The following is a 21,916-nucleotide window of genomic DNA, read 5'->3' on the forward strand; positions in this document are numbered from 1 at the left end:
GTCGATCCCTACTTTCTACACTGTTTCTGAGTTCCTATGTACTGCAATGGGAGCTACTGAAGCAGCAAAGTGCAAGCCTGCTGCACTGTTTCCCAGCCACCTGGTGGTTGGTGCTTAGGCTCCTTTCACACTAGCGTTCGGGGCTCCGCTTGTGAGTTCCGTTTGAAGGCTCTCACAAGCAGCCCTAATGCATTCTGAGTGGATGCGGATCCGCTCAGAATGCATCAGTCTGGCACCGTTTGTCCTCCGCTCCGCTCAGCAGGCTGACACCTGAACACAGCTTGCAGCGTTCGGGTGTCCGCCTGGCTGTGCGGAGGCAAACGGATCCGTCCAGACTTACAATGTAAAGTCAATGGGGACGGATCCGTTTGAATTTGACACTATATGGCTCAATTTTCAAATGGATCCGTCTCCCATTGACTTTCAATGTAAAGTCAAAACGGATCCGTTTGCATTATCATGAAAAAAAAAAAAAAAAAATTCTTTTTTTTTTTGTTCATGGTAATGCAAACGGATCCGTTCTGAACGGATCTAAGCGTTTGCATTATAGGTGCGGATCCGTCTGTGCAGATACCAGACGGATCCGCACCTAACGCAGGTGTGAAAGTAGCCTTAGATGGGGCAATCCCTTTAAGAACAGCTCAGGCAGGCAACTCCAGTTTGTTTTACACCACCCCATATTGGAGAGAATTTGTGAACTTTTAAAAAGGTTGGTGATGAATCTAAAGTGAAACTAACTGACATATAACCATGCCCTATTTCCCACCCCCTTTTCAAAACTTAAGTTAGTGATGTAAAATTAAATAAAAATTTATGCATGCCAAAAGCCCTATTTTTGCGACTTTTTTGTAGCCAGAATTTTGTAGTACAGACGTTATTAATTCCCCGTTTATGTAATTTCCATGACTGTAAGATGAGTTAATGTTCTATTCTGTGGCCTACCTTATGGATTAATTCTCTTTTATTTTTTTTACATTGTGGATTTTCTGGCTATTGCACTTGGTTGGCGGAGTGGTCCTGTTCATTGGCTGTTTATTGTAATAAAGTGACACAGAGGATTCTGCCTTGTGCCACTTTCTAAGGCTACTTTCACACTACCGTTCAGAGCGGGTCCGTCTGATGTCTGCTCAGACGGATCCGCTCCTATAATGCAGACGTTTGTATCCGTTCAGAACGGATCCGTCTGCATTATAACTTAGAAAAAATTCTAAGTGTGAAAGTAGCCTGAACGGATCCGTCCAGACTTTACATTGAAAGTCAATGGGGGACGGATCCGTTTGAAGATTGAGCCATATGGTGTCATCTTCAAACGGATCCGTCCCCATTGACTTTACATTGTAGGTCTGGACGGATCCGCTTGCCTCCGCACGGCCAGGCGGACACCCGAACGCTGCAAGCAGCGTTCAGGTGTCCGCTTGCTGAGCGGAGGCTGAACGCCGCCAGACTGATGCATTCTGAGCGGATCCGCGTCCACTCAGAATGCATTAGGGCTGGACGGATGCGTTCGGGGCCGCTTGTAAGCCCCTTCAAACGGAGCTCACGAGCGGACACCCGAACGCAGGTGTGAAAGTAGCCTAACAAACCCATAACACCACCTAAAAAGTAAAAATGTTCATAAACAAGAGCAGTAGTTTGCAATTAAAAAAGATGATATTGATATATCAAGTGTGTGCTAGACATTTTTAGGGACAATAGGAGGTGCAGCTATATAGACTGTCACTTGAATTAACTTCTTAGACACTGATCATAAACTGTTACTTTGTTATTGATGGAAGACAAAATTTGTCTTTTCATCAGTTGCTGAGAAGTGAGGACAAAGGTGTCTCAATATGGCTATTACATGGAGTTAGCTTAGCTGCAATGGCTGGTAAATAAACATAGTTAAAGGGAACCTGTCACCATGAAAATGCAATGTAAGCTACATGGGCCATGTTATAGAGCAGGAGGAGCTGAGCAGGAAATTAAATGAATAAATTACATGTCATTTTGACTCTAACTATATATCAGCCTGCTCAGCTTCTCCTGCTCTATAACATGTTGCCTGCAGCTCAAACATCATGTTTAGGCCTAGTTCACACGAACGCAATACACGGCCGCAGTTCCGTGTCGGATGCGGACCCATTTACTTCAATGGGTCCGCAAATCCGGAATTGCGGAACGGCCGCATGGAACGGGACCCCTCGGAAGCACTACGGAGTGCTTCCGTGGGGTTGCGTCCCGTACTTCCGTTCCGCAAAAAGATAGAACATGTCCTATCTTTTCGCGGAACGGCCGGATGGCGGACTCATTCAAGTGAATGGGTCCGCGATCCGATGCGACTGACCTACGGCCGGCGATCGCGCATTGCAGCCTGCAAAGGAGGATGCGGCTGCTACCAGCAAGTAGCCGTCCTACTTGCTGGTAGAGAGGTAATTTACATATTATAAATGTCAGTTTTTAGAAGAAACTACTGAACGAAAATGAGTAAGAGCATTATATATTGATATATCGCAGTATAAGGAATTTAAGTAGACAAAAAATAAATAAATGACTTTAGTGGGGTGACAGAAGCCCTTTAAAAATTGAAACCGGACTCTGCTTCGGTTCCGAGGTACTAGTCACACGCGACTTAGTGAATTACTAACTTCGGCTCATCAGAGCCCATACTTTCTAATACTGTACGGAGACGAATCTCCGGACAGTATTATTCCGAAGTTTTGAAGAAGCGATTTCGGATTAAGCATCCAAAGCTCGCTTCGCTCAACTTTATTCCTGAACATAATACAGGCACACCTTTTTATATCCCCCGCTTCCAGTACCTTATCTAAAGGGTAAGTATGTCATTCTTCCATTATCAGTTATCCTATACAAACTACACAAGGCAAACAGGGTTCTGTTTAACCTTACCCTTTGTGTACCCTGACAGTATGCTACCCTATAGAACAGTGATGGCTAACCTTGGCACTCCAGCTGTGGTGAAACTATGACTCCCAGCATGCTCCATTTATTTCTACAGAGTTCTGAGAACAGCCAAGCAAGGGGGGCATCTTGGGAGTTGTAGTTTTACCACAGCTGGAGTGCCAAGTTTAGCCATCACTGCTACAGAACATCATACAGGGACATATTATAAGGGAAGATTCATTGGTAAGCTGACATAATTCTGATGCTTTACTATATTAGCATTATTCGTATAATTATTTAAAACCTACTTAATACAGACCATTTTTTACTCTATTTCAGAAAATCATGTTTTGGAGGATGTCAATAAATGTGTCATAGCTCTTCAGGAAAAAGATGTTGATGGTCTGGATCGTACAGCTGGTGCAATACGTGGGCGTGCAGCTAGAGTCATCTATGTTGTTACTTCAGAGATGGATAATTATGAACCTGGAGTCTACACAGAAAAAGTTTTGGAAGCGACCAAACTTTTGTCAAATACAGGTATCACTAAGCATGTACTATACCGTAGCTTTTCGATTGTTGTGCTCAGTAAAACTGGGACACTGTGTGAAAAGGCTTTTGGCTGAGAAAAAATGCTCACTTCATGATGATTGAAGTTAGAATTCGCCAGAATCAGTCAGCACTGAGCCGTCCTGAACGTTTAGTTATGATTGTCATTTTCATTGTTGGACTTAAGCTGCCTTTCTATTACATTTTTGGTTTAGTAGAAGTGCCTAAATGTCTTAGGCCTAAAACATTTGTGCTTGAAAATTTTGGTAAAAGCGTAAAGCTGTCCATACACACAAAATAACCGTTGGCTGATAACTCTTTTAGCAAACAAGTCTCTTCTTTGCTCTTGCCAAAAATCTTTTCTGAACAGCCTCATTCATTTCAATGGAATTTCTCTGATGGCAATTGACATCAGTTGGCCACTATTTTGTGAATTTTGGGCAGGCAGAATAGCACAATCTGCTTAGTATTCTATAACAACCAAAAAATTTCATACCTCACAAATCAATAATCGGATCTGTTGGGGTCCATGATGCTTTCATTTTAGTCCATTAAAGACAGATCTGTCGGTAAAGGAAGCATTGATTCCTAAATGGCTTAACTTTTAGATATCTGCAGATAAACAGATGTACAGACTAAAACCCAACATTATTTTTGCTGAGTTGTAGACCTTGCGGCATTGTTCTAATGCTGATATATCAATCTATTTTTCAGTCATGCCACGATTTACAGAGCAAGTTGAAGCTGCAGTTGAAGCCCTCAGTGGAGACACCAATCAACCAATGGATGAAAATGAATTTATTGATGCCTCTCGATTAGTGTATGATGGTATTCGTGATATCCGAAAGGCAGTGCTGATGATAAGAGTAGGTTTTACAAGAATAATTTTAATGATTGCATTTGGACAGGAGCTGCTAATTTTGGAAACCAGATAAAACATGCCATAAGAGAAAATGACAGATGATAAATTCCAATTTTGCAGTACATCTTTTAGATCATGAATGACCAAACATTTTCAGTATTGGAACTACTTTTTGAAGTTTAACCTGAGACACGTGATCTACCATGGGGGTTTGTGGTACTTTGGGGACAATGCTGAAATGCTCTATTTTTAGATGGCTCCATAATAGCAGCCACACTTAGTTACTCATCATCCTTGCTTCATAGCCATGTTTTCTTCATGCATGAAAGTGCTGCTGCTTCACTCTGCTGTGTTCTGTGTATATTAGCTACCAGGTAGTGTGTCAGACTCACTCCTGCAAATTGTTCTAGTGGAGACTTCATCAGCCTGCAAGAGAATAGCCCATTGAGTAAAGACCAATATTTACTGGTCCCTGCTCCGCAATTGCTTTTTGGCCAACCCTTTATGTAGTTTATGAAGTGAGTGAGAAAATATTTGTAAATGTCATTTTTACAGATGCAAGTCAATGATTTATTTTCACTTCATTTTCATAATTCCAGACTCCTGAAGAGTTGGATGATTCAGATTTTGAGACTGAAGACTTTGATGTAAGAAGTCGAACCAGTGTCCAGACTGAAGATGACCAACTTATTGCTGGACAGAGCGCAAGAGTGAGTTGTATTTGTGTTGCTGTCAAATATTATTCTTTTAAACATCTACATAAATTCACAGCCTCTAAGCTCTGGTGAAGGAAGGCAATTACCTGAAAGGGGGTGGGGGTGAAAGTTTGAAATTATAGTTTGCTTACAAATGGCCCTTAGGGTCCTCTTTCTAAAGGAGCTAATTGTTAAAAATGTTTGTGTCTATTAGTTGTTAACCTCAGTGGCATATACATGTACAGATTGTGTATTTGCTCTTGAGGGGGTAGAGTTTGACTTTTATTTTTTTTAAAGAAATCTTTATTTGTAATAAAATATGCAAAAATAGCAAGCATCATAACAAAATATAACAGCGCCAGCACGGTCATGGTCACATGACAAAGATGAGTATCAAGAACATAGCCATCATAATTCCAGAGAAATTGAAAGGGATCTTCTATTTTTAGGGCTCATGCACACGGATATTTTTGCGGCCCATATGCGGAACCATTCACTTCAATGGGGCCACAAAAAACAGAAAAGACTCTGTATGCATTCCATGTCCGCATGGCTGTTCCGCAAAAAAATAGACCATGTCCTATTGTTGTACGCATTACGGATAAGGATAGGACTGTTCTATTAGGAGCCTTCGATTCCACAAAATGCAGAATGGACATGGCCTGTATCTGTGTATCCTGTGTTTTGCGGATCCGCAATTTTCAACGGTCGTGTGCTGAGCCATATAATTTTATTGCATTCTCTGGTAGTTACTGACCACTGGGTTTTACTACATTAATTAAGTATTATAGAAGTTTTTTTCTGATTTTATGTGAAATTATTACCTTCAACATCTCGTTTAAATCAAATATCATGAATATTATATTATATGCGTCTCAGAACTGGTGTATACATGATGGTAGTGTGGGAGTAAAGTTGTGTTGAAGAATAATTTCTTTTGAATATATTTTAGGCAATTATGGCTCAATTGCCACAAGAACAAAAGGCTAAAATTGCTGAACAGGTGGCAAGTTTCCAAGAGGAGAAAAGTAAACTTGATGCTGAAGTATCAAAATGGGATGATAGTGGAAATGACATTATCGTTCTAGCCAAGCAAATGTGCATGATAATGATGGAGATGACTGATTTTACTAGGTAAGCCATGCTAAACAAGAGCACATTACCAAATATAATTTTTTTTTTTACATAAAAGAAATGTATTTATGTATTTTACTTTTATACTATTTCAGCTAGAAATACCTATAAGTGATGATCCACATTAGCAGCGAATCACTGACAGACATGGCTTCCATGTTACAGCAACAACTAGCTGATTAATTCAACTGAAAGGCATATGACATGTATGTGAGGAGTATCTTTGTATGGGATTACAAAAACATGTCTGCTTTATTGCAGGAACAGTACCACACCTGTTTATAGGTTGCTGCAGCTCAGCTCTATTGAAGTGAATGCAGTTAAGCTGCTTTACTACACACAATCTGTGGCTGTGTTTGTGTGTTCACTGATGCCTTTCTGGGAAACGGACGTTAACTATGGCTGCAGTCTGTCAGTGAAAAACGGACAAGATAGAACATGTTCTATTTTTTGATGTCAGTTTTTCACTGACAGTCAAAAAAAACTGCTATATGAATAACCCCATTGGTAATATAAAAAAAAATAGTAATAGTCAACAAAGACCTGGACTGACGATTGCAGCCTGTAGGCATTAGAACAAGTGTATAATACAAGTATACATCGTCCAGTACAGTAATATAATGTTATTGCTTCATCAATAAAAGTTGGCAGGATACAGAAAATAAATAAAATGTCGTAATGGCATGTACGGCCCTGTCCACAGAACATTGAATTGCAGCTCATTTTCTTATTTCAGTCTTATTACATCTGTTTCTCTCTTCCTATGTGCATTGAGAGTTGCTAGGGCTCCAACATCCGCATCTGCTCTGACAAGTAGAGAGTAATCTTTTGATGTTGTACAGTTTTTTTCAAGGCGGTGACTGTATGCAATGGCTCTGATATCCAAAGATGATGCTGACGATTATGGGAAAGCCTGCTCTGTAACAGGTAGCCTACTACATCTCTGAGGAAGAGGTGACTGAGAGCAGCAGCTGCACTTTTAATTTATTATTTCTCAGGAGAGGAAACATTGCAATATGTAATTTGAAAGTCACATAAATTTGCTAGTTCTATTGGATTTTAAATAAGATACCTCATTGGATAACCCTTTTAAGGCCAAGTTTTAGTAACAAATGTTCTGCTACCCTTTGCCTTGAATTTGGCTAAAAGGGAAAATGAACACGTCAAAAACTGCACTTTAAGTAAAGTGAAAAGATACAGCGGCTCACCCCTTCTCCGTATGGATAAGGTGCTCACCCTCCAGTCCTACCCTCAGGACCTACAAAGGGCAAATGAGGTGTAAGCAGATATGAGGGGGCACACTCAGAAGGGAAACACAATGGTGGATAGTAATGTAGTAGTTTAATACTTTAAAAACACACCCCTAAAAATAATGTAAAACATACGTAAAAACGCACATCAATCATATAACGTTGTGTGCACAATCCTGCACAATAAACATAGAATGGAAACGTGCTTGCATGATCTCTGAGACTATAAATCAATGCGGCGGCAATGTCCCAATCCAATGTATCATGTGGTAATCGTGCCGACAATGTCCCAATCAGAATCCTAATTCCATATAGTATATAGTATAAATTGTGCTGATATAGCAATGGCACTAAGGCCAAATCCAGATAGAGCAGTAGTAGTAATAATACAACCCAGTACCAGTGTCCGGTAATATGAGCGTTCAATGGTGGATAGCAGTTACTATTGCTGGCTTCACAGTGGGACTGATAGTGAAGTTACTAACAGTCTCTTGCAACTTGTAATGCTCAAGTACGAGCCCGGTCTTACCCCTCTTCACTGCCTGACCGCAGCGCTGTTCCCAGGTAGCCGTACACTTGCAGCGTCCCACGTGGTGTACTCGGCCGTGCGTGGCGTCCCACGTGACCTGGTTGTCTAGGGTACCGGATGGACGCTCAGCTGACGTCACTGCTGTGCGACTGTAACTCTAGTTCTATGATGAAAGCAGATCTCGTACGCTTTTTTCATTTGATATCGGGCTTCCTTATTCTTTTTGTGAATCCACGCTCACTCTGCAATGCCAGACGCGTTTCAGGGTCTTACGCCCCTTCCTCAGTGGACGAGATCTGCTTTCATCATAGAACTGGAGTTACAGTCGCACAGCAGTGACGTCAGCTGAGCGTCCATCCGGTACCCTAGACAACCAGGTCACGTGGGACGCCACGCACGGCCGAGTACACCACGTGGGACGCTGCGAGTGTACGGCTACCTGGGAACAGCTCTGCGGTCAGGCAGTGAAGAGGGGTAAGACCGGGCTCGTACTTGAGCATTACAAGTTGCAAGAGACTGTAAGTAACTTCACTATCAGTCCCACTGTGAAGCCAGCAATAGTAACTGCTATCCACCATTGAACGCTCATATTACCGGACACTGGTACTGGGTTGTATTATTACTACTACTGCTCTATCTGGATTTGGCCTTAGTGCCATTGCTATATCAGCACAATTTATACTATATACTATATGGAATTAGGATTCTGATTGGGACATTGTCGGCACGATTACCACACGATACATTGGATTGGGACATTGCCGCCGCATTGATTTATAGTCTCAGAGATCATGCAAGATATTTAGCACGTGTCCATTCTATGTTTATTGTGCAGGATTGTGCACACAACGTTATATGATTGATGTGCGTTTTTAAGTATGTTTTACATTATTTTTAGGGGTGTGTTTTTAAAGTATAAAACTACTACATTACTATCCACCATTGTGTTTCCCTTCTGAGTGTGCCCCCTCATATCTGCTTAAAAACTGCACTTTGTTATCTTGGCATTAGTGCTTTGTTTCTTTTTTTTCTAAATCCTCTATCTGCTTCTTTACAGAGGAAAGGGACCACTTAAAAATACATCAGATGTTATTAGTGCAGCAAAGAAGATTGCAGAAGCTGGGTCACGTATGGACAAGCTGGGACGTACCATAGGTGATCATGTAAGTATTTCATGTATTTAAAGCTCTTTTATCAGACAAGTACTATATTGCCATTATTCATCTACCTTTTGTATATTGCATGTATTTTCTCTAACTTTCTCACGGGTCGCACCTCCTCCAGGTACCTATCCCCAGGGGTACACTAGAAAAGCAGACCTAACACTGAGCATCTGCGATATAACAGGAAGATATTGTGCCTGTGTGAGCTAGGAGATGATTATGACAGCTTTTCACAGTAAGGTTAGGTTGTGCAGACCAGGCACTGTAGTGCAGGGAGAGGGGATGGGCAGATTGTTGACACCCACAAATATTCATAAGGGAAAGCTCACTGATTGATTGTTACATGCCTCCACTGCTCTGCTGCTGTATGTAAACAATGTGGCCAGAAAAGAATTAGGCAAGTTTTTTTTTTTCTCTTTTTTTTAACCTGTTCCGGACATAGGGCGTACAGGTACGCCCTGATGTCCTGGTACTTAAGGACACAGGGCGTACATGTACGTCCTGAGTAGTTCCGATCACCGCCGCGCAGCGGGCGGTGATCGGAACTGGGTGCCTGCTCAAATCATTGAGCAGGCACCCTGGGACAATGCGCCAGGGGGTCCTGTAACTACAATCGGTATATGGGAGGAGTTGATCTCTCTGATCAAGTCATAAAGCCATATAATGCCATGTGCAAAACCCGGGCATGGTACAAAAAAGTTGCGGTCTACTTTACAGGTTGCCTTGTACAACTCTTTCGTATTGTCCCGGAGTGCTGGCAACACAGGGAAATTCCTTCAGTTCTATGAGGCAGTCCTCAAGGCCCTGATCTTTTCTGACCGGGAAAGAGCAGACCAGAGTACCTCGGGAACTGGAGGCGCCCGGATCGTCCCTGGCCAACACTTTCCAGGTGTGGTCCCCCATACTGGAAAGAAAAAAGTGCAGAGTGTGTCACAGGAGGGGGATACGGAAGGACAGCACTACTAAGTGTGACACGTGCCCCGATCATCCGGGCCTCTGCATTGACGGTTGCTTCAGGGAGTACCACACTTCCATGGAGTACTAAATTTATATTCCCCTTCCCCAATTTAGCCACTGACAATCTGATAAAAAAAACTATGGTTCTCAGACTTGAGACGCTAAAACTAAAAAAAATTGTTTTAAATAGAATTATTTAGTGAAACTAAAATAAATAAAAAAAGTAGACATATTAGGTATCGCCACGTCCGTAAGAATCTGCTCTATAAAAATACCCCATGACCTAACCCCTCAGATGAACACGGTCAAAAAAATAAAATAAAAACTGTGCTAAAAAAGGTATTTTTTTGTCACCTTACATCACAAAAATTGTAATAGCAAGCGATCAAAAAGTCATATGCCCCCCCAAAATAGTGCCAATAAAACCTAAGATAATCGGCTAAAAACTAAAAGGAAACTGACTCTTAGACTATGGAGATACTAAAATGTTTTTTTTTTTATATTATAGTGTAAAACATAAATAAATACATAAAAAGTAGACATATTAGGTATCGCCGCATCCGTAAGAATCTGCTCTATAAAAATACCCCATGACCTAATCCCTCAGATGATCACGGTCAATTTTTTTTTATAAAAACGGTGCCAAAAAAGCAATTTTTGGGCAAATTTTCCATTTTAATCCGTTTTTTTCCAGTAACAAAGCAAGGGTTAACAGCCAAACAAAATGTAATATTTATTACCCTGATTCTGCAGTTTACAGAAACACCCCATTTGTGGTCGTAAACTGCTGTATGACCAAACGGCAGGGCGCAGAAGGAAAGGAACGCCGTATGGTTTTTGGAAGGCAGATTTTGATGGCCTTTTTTTTTTGGCACCATGTCCCATTTGAAGCCCCCCTGATGCACCCCTAGAGTAGAAACTCCATAAAAGCGACCCCATCTAAGAAACTACACCCTTCAAGGTATTCAAAACAGATTTTAAAAACTTTATTAACTCTTTAGGTGTTCCTCAACAGATTATGGCAAATGGAGATGAAATTTCAGAATTTATATTTTTGGTAACCTTGCCTCACAAAAATGTAATATAGATAAACCAAAAATCATATGTACCTTAAAAATAATCCCAACAAAACTGCCACCTTATCCCGTAGTTTCCAAAATGGGATCACTTTTATGGAGTTTCTACTCTAGGGGTGCATCAGGGGGATTCAAATGGGACATGGTGTAAATAAACCAGTCCAGCAACATCTGCCTTCCAAAATCAAATCAACGTTTGTAAAATCAGTTTTGAATACCTTGAGGGGTGTAGTTTCTAGAATGGGGTCATTTTTTGGTGGTTTCTATTATGTAAGCCTCACAAAGTGACTTCAGACCTGAACTGGTCCCTAAAAATTGCTTTTTTGAAAATTTCAGAAAAATTTCAAGATTTGCTTCTAAACTTCTAAGCTTTGTAATGTCCCCAAAAACTAAAATGGCATTCCCAAAATGATCCAAACATGAAGTAGACATATGTGGAATATAAAGTAATAACTATTTTTGTAGGTATTACTAGGTATTACAGAAGTAGAGAAATTGAAACTTGGAAAATTGCTAATTTTTCCAAAATTTTGGTAAATTTTTTATTTTTTTATAAATAAAAATTCATTTTTTTTACTTCATTTTACCAGTTTCATGAAGTACAATATGTGACGAAAAAACAATCTCAGAATGGCCTGGATAAGTCAAAGCGTTTTAAAGTTATCACCACATAACGTGACATTGGTCAGATTTGCAAAAAATGGCCTGGTTCTTAAGGTGAAAATTAGCCCGATCCCTAAGGGGTTAACCTAAATCTTGATTAACTAATGTATATGTACAGTAAATCATGATGAGTTTTATAATGGGTTTATTTTTTTCATAACTCTGAAAACCCCTTTATCATTTATTTTCTTTTGCAGTGTCCTGATTCGACTTGTAAACAGGATCTTTTGGCATATCTTCAGCGCATCGCTCTATACTGTCACCAGCTAAACATTTGCAGCAAAGTTAAGGCTGAAGTTCAGAATCTTGGGGGTGAATTGGTTGTCTCTGGGGTAAGTAAATTATTATGCTTTTATGCAAAGTATCATTAACCCTATGGGGCATCATGACTTTAGGTAAATCGCATAAGTGCAGAGGTTGTATGGAGCAGGTTCAAGAGCTGAGCTTGCTCCAAATGTGCCGCGGGTGGGTTGTGCTATACATCTGTCACCCGCCTGTAACAACCAACGCCACCAGCGTAAGCATCTAAGTGATTAGGACAGAGCAAGGATACCCCCTATATTAGCCATATGGGATGTACATGGTCTATGTAAGTAAATATAGTAGATAAGTTTATCTTGAATCTTTTTTAGATTTTTATGTATTCTTTACCTTTCTATTTTATTTCCGGTACTCAATTTATTTATACCTGCTATCCTTTAATGGCTTTAGAATGACAGAGCATTATTTCACTGTGATGCATTTTAATATTACAGCGAGTTTTAAGCAGTGTTAGATATGCTTTTTAGCGTGCATACCCCTTGTCAGAAGCTCAGCTCTAATATGTGATACTGCTGCTTTTCCAATAGTGACGCCATCACTGTGCGGCCAGCATGTTAGAGAGCAGGAAAAGTTGAACAGATTGGTTTATCTATTTGTTGACAGTAACTTGTAATTTATTTAGCAGAAATCACTGCATCCCAAATGGTTGTCTGTAAAAGAGGACCTGTAACCTCTCCTAACATGTCTATTTTAATATCTATTTGCATTTACCATGCAGTTACAACTCTGGAGCATCGATTCTAACGACTCTTTGATGGACCAAAGTAATTAATTAATAACTTGGATCACCATCACTAGTGGGGTTCCACAGGGGTCAGTATTGAGCCCTATTCTCTTCAATATATTAATGATCTTGTAGATGGGTTGCACAGTTCAATATACATTTTTGCAGAAGACACATGGAAGAGGACAGTATACTGCTACAGATGGATCTGGATAGATTGGAGGCTTGAGCAGAGAGGTGGTAGATGAGGTTTAACACTAATACATTTGAGGTAATGCACATGGGAAGAAATAATGCAAGTTACCAGTACATACTGAATTGGAAAACTCTGGGTTACACTGACATGGAAAAAGATTTAGGAATTTTAATTGACAGTTAACAGTGTCAGGCAGCTGCTGCAAAGGCCAATAAGATTGCGGGGTGCATCAAAAAGGGGCATAGATGCCCGTGATGAGAACATATTCCTACCAGTTTACAAATCACTAGTCGGACCGCACAAGGAGTACTGTGTACGAGAGGGTTCAGAAAAGGGCGACTAAAGTGATAACTGGAATAAGTGGACTACAGTACCCAGAAAGATTATCAGGGGCAGTATAGAGATCTCTCCCATGATGTATTTGTAGCCAGGACTGTGACAAGGGGACATCCTCTATATCTAGAGTAAAGGACTTTTGTACATAAACTTAGACGAGGATTCTTTATGGTAAAAACAGTGCGACTTTAGAACTCTCCCCCAGAGGAGGTGGTTGATGGTAAAGTCGCCAAAAGAGTTCAGGAAGGGATTGGATGTATTTCTGCATTGTAATAATATTACAGGTTATAGTTATTGGATTTCTGGAGAAGATTCATTAAATTCAGGAATAACACTGATTGCCCAACTGGAGTCGGAAAGGAATTTTTCTCCCTAAAATGAAGAAAATTGGCTTCTACTTCATGAGTTTTTTTTTAGTTTTTCTCTGGATCAACTTTGCAGGATAACAGGCTGAACTGGATGGGTGTCTTTTTTCAGCCTTATAAACTATGCTACTATGTATGTTCTAAAACGAATAGTAAAGGAATGGCACACCGTAGTCATAAGAATAGATACTCCAGAATTGTTATTACAAGGGGGATGCAAGTAGTTGCTAAGGCGGACATGTCAGGAGAGGTTATAATTCCATTTTTTTTAAACTCGTTTTATTGGAAAGGTCAAATAAAACTATTACAACATTGATTTGTTTCACATCACTGAAAAGGTATAGCTTTGTTTCATAAATCATGAAATGGCATACACCCCCGTATCCTGAGGGAATTAAGTAATGTCATAGCCAGACCCTTATTTCTGATATTTGCGGACTCTATACTGATAGGGAATGTCCCACAGGATTGGCGCATAGCAAATGTGGTGCCAATATTAAAAAAGGGTTCAAAAACAGAGCCTGGAAACTATAGGCCGGTAAGTTTAACATCTGTTGTGGGTAAACTGTTTGAAAATTTTCTAAGAGATGCTATCTTAGAGCATCTCAACGGAAATAAGCAAATAACGCCATATCAGCATGGCTTCATGAGGGATCGGTCATGCCAAACTAATTTAATCAGTTTCTATGAGGAGGTAACAGCCAAACAAAACTCTATATTTATGGCCCTTATTCTGTAGTTTACAGAAACACCCCATATGTGGTTGTAAACTGCTGTAAGGGCACACGGCAGGGCCCATTTTTTATTTTTTTTACACCATGTCCCATTTGAAGCCCCCCTGATGCACCCCTAGAGTAGAAACTCCATAAAAGTGACCCCATCTAAGAAACTACACCCCTCAAGGTATTTAAAACTGATTTTACAAACGTGGTTAACCCTTAAGGGGTTCCACAAGAGTTATTGGCAAATGGAGATGAAATTTGAGAATTTCAAATTTTTGGCAAATTTTTCATTTTAATCCATTTTTTCCAGTTACTAAGCAAGGGTTAACAGCCAAACAAAACTCAATATTTATGTCCCTTATTCTGTAGTTTACAGAATAAGGGTAGTTGTAGTTTATATGTGGTTGTAAACTGCTGTATGGGCACACGGCAGGGCACAGAAGGAAGGGAATGCCATATGGTTTTTGGAAGGCAGATTTTGCTGGACTGTTTTTTTTTTTTAGTATATTGGGCAGACTAGATGGGCCAAATGGTTCTTATCTGCCGACACATTCTATGTTTCTATGTAGATTGTTTTTATTGAGCAATTTTAAAGAAATAAAGAGAATAAACATTCCCCGCCCCTGGTCCCAAATGTCCTACATCTGAGGAGAAGATCTCCAAAAGTCTCTGAAAAGAAAAATCCGATCATGAAAAGCAGTAGTAGCTCCAATCCGTTATTTACCAGATACACAATTCACATTGGTATAGTACATATATCAAATCTACCGTTCGACTCATATGATAGCATATTACAAGATAAAGTAATAAATCACATGTAGCACATCAGCCCCTCAAAAGCTAGAACCTTATCCCACCCATATCCACATAGTCCCACCTGCTCCCAAGGAGCACCAGTACCATGTTTCCAGAGGGATAACACCCAGAAGCTCTTGTTAGACCGGGGTAGTTCAGTCACTAACTCTCACTCAGATCAGCCTACATTCTCTAAGTTAATCTACAATATTATAGTGTTGCATCCATCTGCCCCAAATCTTCTCAAACTTCTTGAAGTTATTTATCTTTTGGTATACAAATCTCTCCAATTGCAATAGAGTGTGAACCTTATTGACTAGTCCCCTAACCTTAGGAGGATCAGGATCCACCCAATGATACGCTATCACCTTCCTTGCCTGATACAGTATGCGAATAATCGCTAATTTTTGTTCAGCAGGTAATGATAAAATTTCAACACATGCAAGTACACACAACTTGGCGTTAATTACAATTTATGTCTCAAACACTTTTTGTAATACACCTGTCACTCCGCCCCAATACCTTCTCAGCCTAGGGCAGTTCCACATAAGGTGTATCAGAGTAGCATTGGGTGCACCACACCTGGGACACAAGTCATCTGATCTGTACCCCATTTTCCTTAGGAGGGCAGGTGTCCGATAAACTCTATGTAACAATAACAACTGTGACATTCTGTGTGTTTCACCTACCGCTATATCCGTAAACCCTTCTAGCACTGTGTGCCACTGGTCTTCCGTCAAGTCGGTTATATCTTAACGCCATTTATCATACAATCGGAGAGGCTGCTTTTTAAATTGCATTTCCATAAGACTGCTGTAGTGCAGCGATATGACCCCGCCAGTGGATTCCCCAGAGCTCGCCAGATCTATAATCGTATGTTTGGAGGCCGGTTTAATCCCCTCTACTTTTCCTTGGGAATTGATAGCATGCTGAAGCTGCAAATATAGGTAAAATTGGGAGTGTGGAAGCTGAAACTCACGTTGTAGTTGGGCATATTCTTTCAGGGTACCCCCATCGTAGAGCTGATGTATGTGTGTAAGTCCATATCGTCCCCAAGTCTGAACATTAGATACTTTATGCAATTCTGCATACATGAGATTGGGCCAAATTACGGTAAACTTAGTGTAACCTTGTATCCCTGCTACTTTCCTCGCTTTCCACCAAACTTTATGAATTACTCGAATTAACGGAATATCATTCCCTGCTTTATCCAGCGATCCATCCTCTAATGCTGTTATTAGGTTTTTCCCCCCTACAAGAATTTGCGCGATTCGAACCGCCTTATTAATGTCCTCGTCCATCCCCCAACCCCGCAGATGTTGAAGTTGGGCAGCCAAATAATAAATCCATGGGTCTGGAGCCCCAAGTCCCCCATCTGTTTTTGGTCGGCAAAGCGTAGCCAATTATATGCGTGGAGCCCCTCTCTTCCAAATTAAGTCCCTAAATATGGCATTAACCGTGACAAAGAATCGGGCGGGAACCCATGTAGGTGCATTATGTAGCAAGTAAAGGAGTTGTGGCATTAGGATCATTTTTAGAAGGTTAACCCTTCCTATTACTGAGAGTGGCAATTTAGTCCAAAACTGTACCTTCTGTCGAAATCTCTGTATCAGCGGAGTTAAATTCAGTCTTTCATAGTCTCTGACATCAATGGTGACCTGGACACCTAAATATTTAAAAGACTTGACAAGTTGTAAGCCTTCTGTTGAGCGATAATCATTCCCATTGTCAGCAGAGAGCAGCATCAACACAGATTTGGACCAATTAATGTTCAGACCTGACAGGCAGCTAAATCCATTAATAATGCTCATAGCTGCATATCATCGGTGTAAAGAGCCACTTTTTCGATAAGCCCATTATATCTAAAGCCCTGGACTTCCCGCGCTTCCCTTAGCGCCGCTGCCAGGGGCTCAATTGCTATTGCAAAGAGTAAGGATGACAGGGGGCACCCCTGTCTAGTCCCTCTATGCAAATGTAAAGATCGGGAGAGAGCTCCATTCACCCTAATCTTAGCATTTGGGGATTTATATAAGAGTTGGATCCACTGGATAAAGGTTGTCCCAAAGCCCATTCTTTTGTGTACAGCCCACAAGTATCTCCATTCCACGCTATTGAACGCTTTGGCCGCGTCAAGAGACGCGACCGCCGCATTCAATCCGTGGAACCGGCCTTGCCTGTATGTTTAGGAAAAGACGCCTGATATTGACCGCTGTCAACATATTAGGCATGAACCCTGCCTGATCTGAGTGTATAAGCGTCGTTATCACAGTATTGAGTCTATTCGCTAACACTTTCGCTAGCCGCTTCACATTAACTGGAAGCAGAGAAATAGGCCGATATGATTCTGCCTTCAGGGGATCTTTGCCCTGTTTGGGGATGACGACTATGATCGCCTCATTCATACTAAGTGGCAATCCACGCCGAAGTTGTGCCTCCTTAAGCACCTCCAACAACTGAGGAAGCAGGATAGGGGTGAATGTTTTGTAAACTTCGGCAGGCAGTCCATCACTCCCAGGGGCCTTAGCATTAGACAGATCACTCAGGGCTAATTCCAATTCTGTAATTGTTATGGGACCATCTAAAATCGTCACCTGATCAATACTCAGTTTAGGAAGCTGGAGCCTATCTACAAAATGTATAATCTCTGGATCCCCTGCAGTGATTTTGGACTCGTAAAGGGATGAATAAAATACATGCATAAGATCTAAAACTTTGTCTTGATCTGTACATACTACCCCCTCGACATCGCGAAGAGCAGCGACATACGCAGAGGGTTGTTGCGCTTTGGAGAGCAATGCCAACAGTCTACCTGTCCTCTCCCCCTCTTCATAAAATGATTGTTTTCGGAAAAAGCGTTTGTTTTTTGCTCTAAGAAGAAGTTTATCATTCAGTTTATGTTGTGCTTCTTGTCATTGAGCCCTATGCACTTCTGTGGGCTGCATGACATATTGAGTTTCTGCCTCAACCGTTCGGCTTTCTAATGTTCTTACCGTCGTTCAGGACTCATTTAGCTTTTTATTAACCTCAGCAATAAGTACTCCCCGCAAAAAGGCTTTCATGGTATCCCAAACTATCAGTGAAGAAGCACCTGGAAGATTAAAGGCAAATAATTATTTTAGCATATCGCCAATATTTGAGACTGTGGGTAAAACCGACAGCCAAAATGGATTGAATTTCCATAATGGCCTACAGCTGGTCACAGAGGGTAGGAAGTTGGCAGATATTAATATAGGAGAATGATCTGAAAGTTGCCTGGTTAGATATCTGATATCGCAAATACGGCAGCCCATCGCTTCATTCCCAAGAGTTAAATCTATTCTTGACAGTGTTTGATACGTGCTAGAACAGCAGGAATACTGACGTACAAGTGGATTACGCAGCCTCCAAAAATCCATTAATGACGCTTCCTCTAGAAGTCTCCTAAACGGCGTAGTCAGCCTCTCCGATTGTGTCACAGAAGCGGACATTCTATCCCATTCAGTACATATTACATTATTGAAGTCCCCCATTATCATTGCTGGAGTATTTGAATATTGGTAATAGAGATGAGGGGCACTCCGTATAAGGGAACAGGAGGCGGTGGTGAAGGATTAAAATTTAATTAAAAATAGCACACTAATACATCAAATGGTCATAAATACAAACGTATTATCATATCACAATAAAATAAAATAAATCAATGAGAGCAGGGCCCTAGAATAACCAGATAATGATAAAAGTTCAAGGGTTAATGGGACACTCCCCACAATGTAAGTCAGTCCCAGCAGGTCCCGACCGATGTGATTTCTTCTCGGTCACTTGTAGTGCTTGGGGGAAAAAGGCTCACTGTCCCGACTTGCCCAAACGCGTTTCAGGGTATACACCCCACTGAGGAAGGGGTTTATACCCTGAAACGCGTTTGGGCAAGTCGGGACAGTGAGCCTTTTTCCCCCAAGCACTACAAGTGACCGAGAAGAAATCACATTGGTCGGGGTGATCTGCATAGCCAGTCTCGCATGAGGGGCTGCTTTCAAATTCAACTGGTTACGTTACTACAGCTCCAGCCGATGAGTCACGTGAGACATCACGTTTAAACTCTACATCACGTGGGACGCCGCGTTTGATCGGCTGTTTCCTGGATTCACCGCAGTAAGCCGAGTGAAGACACAGGGTAAGAGACGTTTTGCCACTTATTCGCTACAACATCCGAATAATTATACCTTTCTGGACTTGACACAATTGTCTATACTCCTACTGTGGAGGTGTGAAGTTGGACAGTGTTGGATATTCATACCCTCCGTCTGAGCTATGCGCTTTTGGAGCCTCATCTAGTTTGATTTAACCTGCTGGGACTGACTTACATTGTGGGGAGTGTCCCATTAACCCTTGAACTTTTATCATTATCTGGATATTCTAGGGCCCTGCTCTCATTGATTTATTTTATTTTATTTTATTGTGATATGATAATACGTTTGTATTTATGACCATTTGATGTATTAGTGTGCTATTTTTAATTACATTTTAATCCTTCACCACCGCCTCCTGTTCCCTTATACGGAGTGCCCCTCATCTCTATTACCATTTTTTGTCTACCGTGCGGTCTGGGTGGACCGAGAGGTGAGCACCCACTTCCGTTCGGCCTATAGGTTGAGCCGCTGGTTTGTATTACTTAGTATTTGAATATTCTCACAGAAAAGCCATCAACTTCTTAATTACAAGTGGGGAATATGGCGGTGGTATGTATATCCCACATATAATGCATAGAACATTAAAAAGTTTGCCATAAAGGAAGACGTAACATCCATTCGCATCAATCCTCTTATCTATGCAGCTAAAATCAAGCTGTCTGTGAATCAATATACTTACTCCCCTTGCATATGAGGAGTAAGTAGCATGATAACATTGATTCGCCCACCTAGGGGTAAGCAAATGGGATTGTTCCGCAAGGAAGTGCGTCTCCTGTAGGCAGCAAACCGTAGGGTGGTACACTTTAACACTCTCCATTACAGCCTTCCTTTTAATGGCATCTTTAACCCCTCTAACGTTCCAGCTCAGAAAATTCACTGGGTTAGCCATACTTAAATATAGGGAACATCATCTTAAACGGATACTTTAGCTTACAGTGTAAAAGCAATATTACCCCTTGGAACATATCTGCGGACCTGGGACCATATTTTCCCAACTCCCCCCCCCCCCCCCTCCCCTTCCCTAACCTAGAGAACACCCTCCCCATTATCTAAATAACACTTGAAGTCACTCTTCCTGACAGATCCCACCAATACACCTTGATATTAAGGTCTGTGGGCAGTTAGAATATCTATCAGCAGAGCGAGCTCCCTAAACCCATAATATCTGGCCAAGTGGAATTAAACGCTTCCGTATTTCGACAAATTCAAATACAAACTGTTAACCAGCAGAAATATATAAAATGGATAACATCCTGCACTAACCTCAGTTATGAGTATTATAGACAATAATAGCTACATGTGACAACCCTATGCATTACACAGGTATCTTAGCTCCTAACAGCAACTCAGAGCAGGCAGGAGGTTAACTATATACGGCTATAACCATCTGTACATTGCCACATAGTCGGTGTTCACCATCCAGAATGTACAATGTCATTTTGCGCAGTAGACCTCTTATTCGCCCTGGTTCTTTTCCGCAAAAAGTTGTCTTTCATGTCGGTCCAGCCATTTGGATGCCTCCTTCGGGTCTTCAAAGAAGCTTGTGGATCCAAGAGCTGCTATTCTGAGCTTGGCCGGATATAGCATAGAGTATGCTGCTCCAAGTTCCCTCAGACCAGGAATCTAGCTCGCCTCTTCTGGACTTCCATGGAGAAGTCAGGGAAAAATGACACCGTGTCGATCAATAGAAAGATCAGGCAGATCTCTTGCCTTGTGCAAAATAGAATCCCGATCCCTATAATGTAGCACTTTCATAAGGACCGGTCTTGGTGGCGCCCCTGGTGGTAGAGGCCGGGTTGGAACTCTGTGCGCGCGCTCGATGGCAAATAAAGGAGTTAAGACTCCCCCTCCAAACTGTTCTTTGAGCCAATTTTCAAAAAACTCAGTGGGGTTAGAGCCTTCCACTTTATCAGGCACTCCAACTAGCCTCACATTGTTTTGTCGGTTTTCAAGATCGTCCTGCTTAGCAGAGATTGCATCAAGCCTGCGGGAGTGGTCTGCAGAGTCTCTCTTGAGAGGGTGCACCACATCCTCCATGTCCCCCATACAATCCTCTAGAGACGTAGTACGATCTGCAAGATTCTCAGATCATGCCTGACAATAGAAATATCTTCCTTAAAGGGGTATTCCAATCTTCATGATCATATTGTATTTAATTATATACCCCCCAGTGAACATTTGACTAAATATATTGCATTAAAAAAAAACTACTGTTCTCTCTAAAATGAAATTCTCCTACTCCATTGTTTATATTTGCTGCCCATGGATACGGCCACCGCTTGCCTGCCGCATCCATGGGCCGCTCTTGCGCAGATGTTTCCCTGTGGCCGGCCTCTCATTCCAACTGTGAGCGCGCAGGGGAGGGGAGCTGTCCAGGCTTTTAGCGTTCAGCAACACAGCCCGGATCTCCTCAGTGAATGGTGAGGAGATCGGGGCTGCGCTGCTGTGTACAACTGTGCCGGCCTCCCCCCTCCTTCAATTTCAGGATGGCCGTATTGATTAAAAATAAAATTCATGGGGCGAAATTATTGGT

General features: G+C 41.4%; 1 protein-coding gene across 1 annotated transcript in view; it reads left to right on the plus strand.

Annotated features, from left to right (window-relative positions):
* Positions 1-21,916, plus strand: part of LOC121009553 (catenin alpha-1) — a 120,096-nt gene that overhangs the window by 76,429 nt on the left and 21,751 nt on the right. Inside the window, exons 12-17 of the mRNA XM_040442765.1 lie at positions 3,220-3,420; positions 4,144-4,295; positions 4,891-5,001; positions 5,939-6,120; positions 8,957-9,062; positions 11,956-12,090. Coding sequence (XP_040298699.1) covers positions 3,220-3,420; positions 4,144-4,295; positions 4,891-5,001; positions 5,939-6,120; positions 8,957-9,062; positions 11,956-12,090 — 887 coding nt within the window. The remainder of the gene's footprint in view (positions 1-3,219; positions 3,421-4,143; positions 4,296-4,890; positions 5,002-5,938; positions 6,121-8,956; positions 9,063-11,955; positions 12,091-21,916) is intronic.

Source organism: Bufo bufo, chromosome 1 (assembly GCF_905171765.1).
Source record: "Bufo bufo chromosome 1, aBufBuf1.1, whole genome shotgun sequence".
NCBI classification, from domain to species: domain Eukaryota; kingdom Metazoa; phylum Chordata; class Amphibia; order Anura; family Bufonidae; genus Bufo; species Bufo bufo.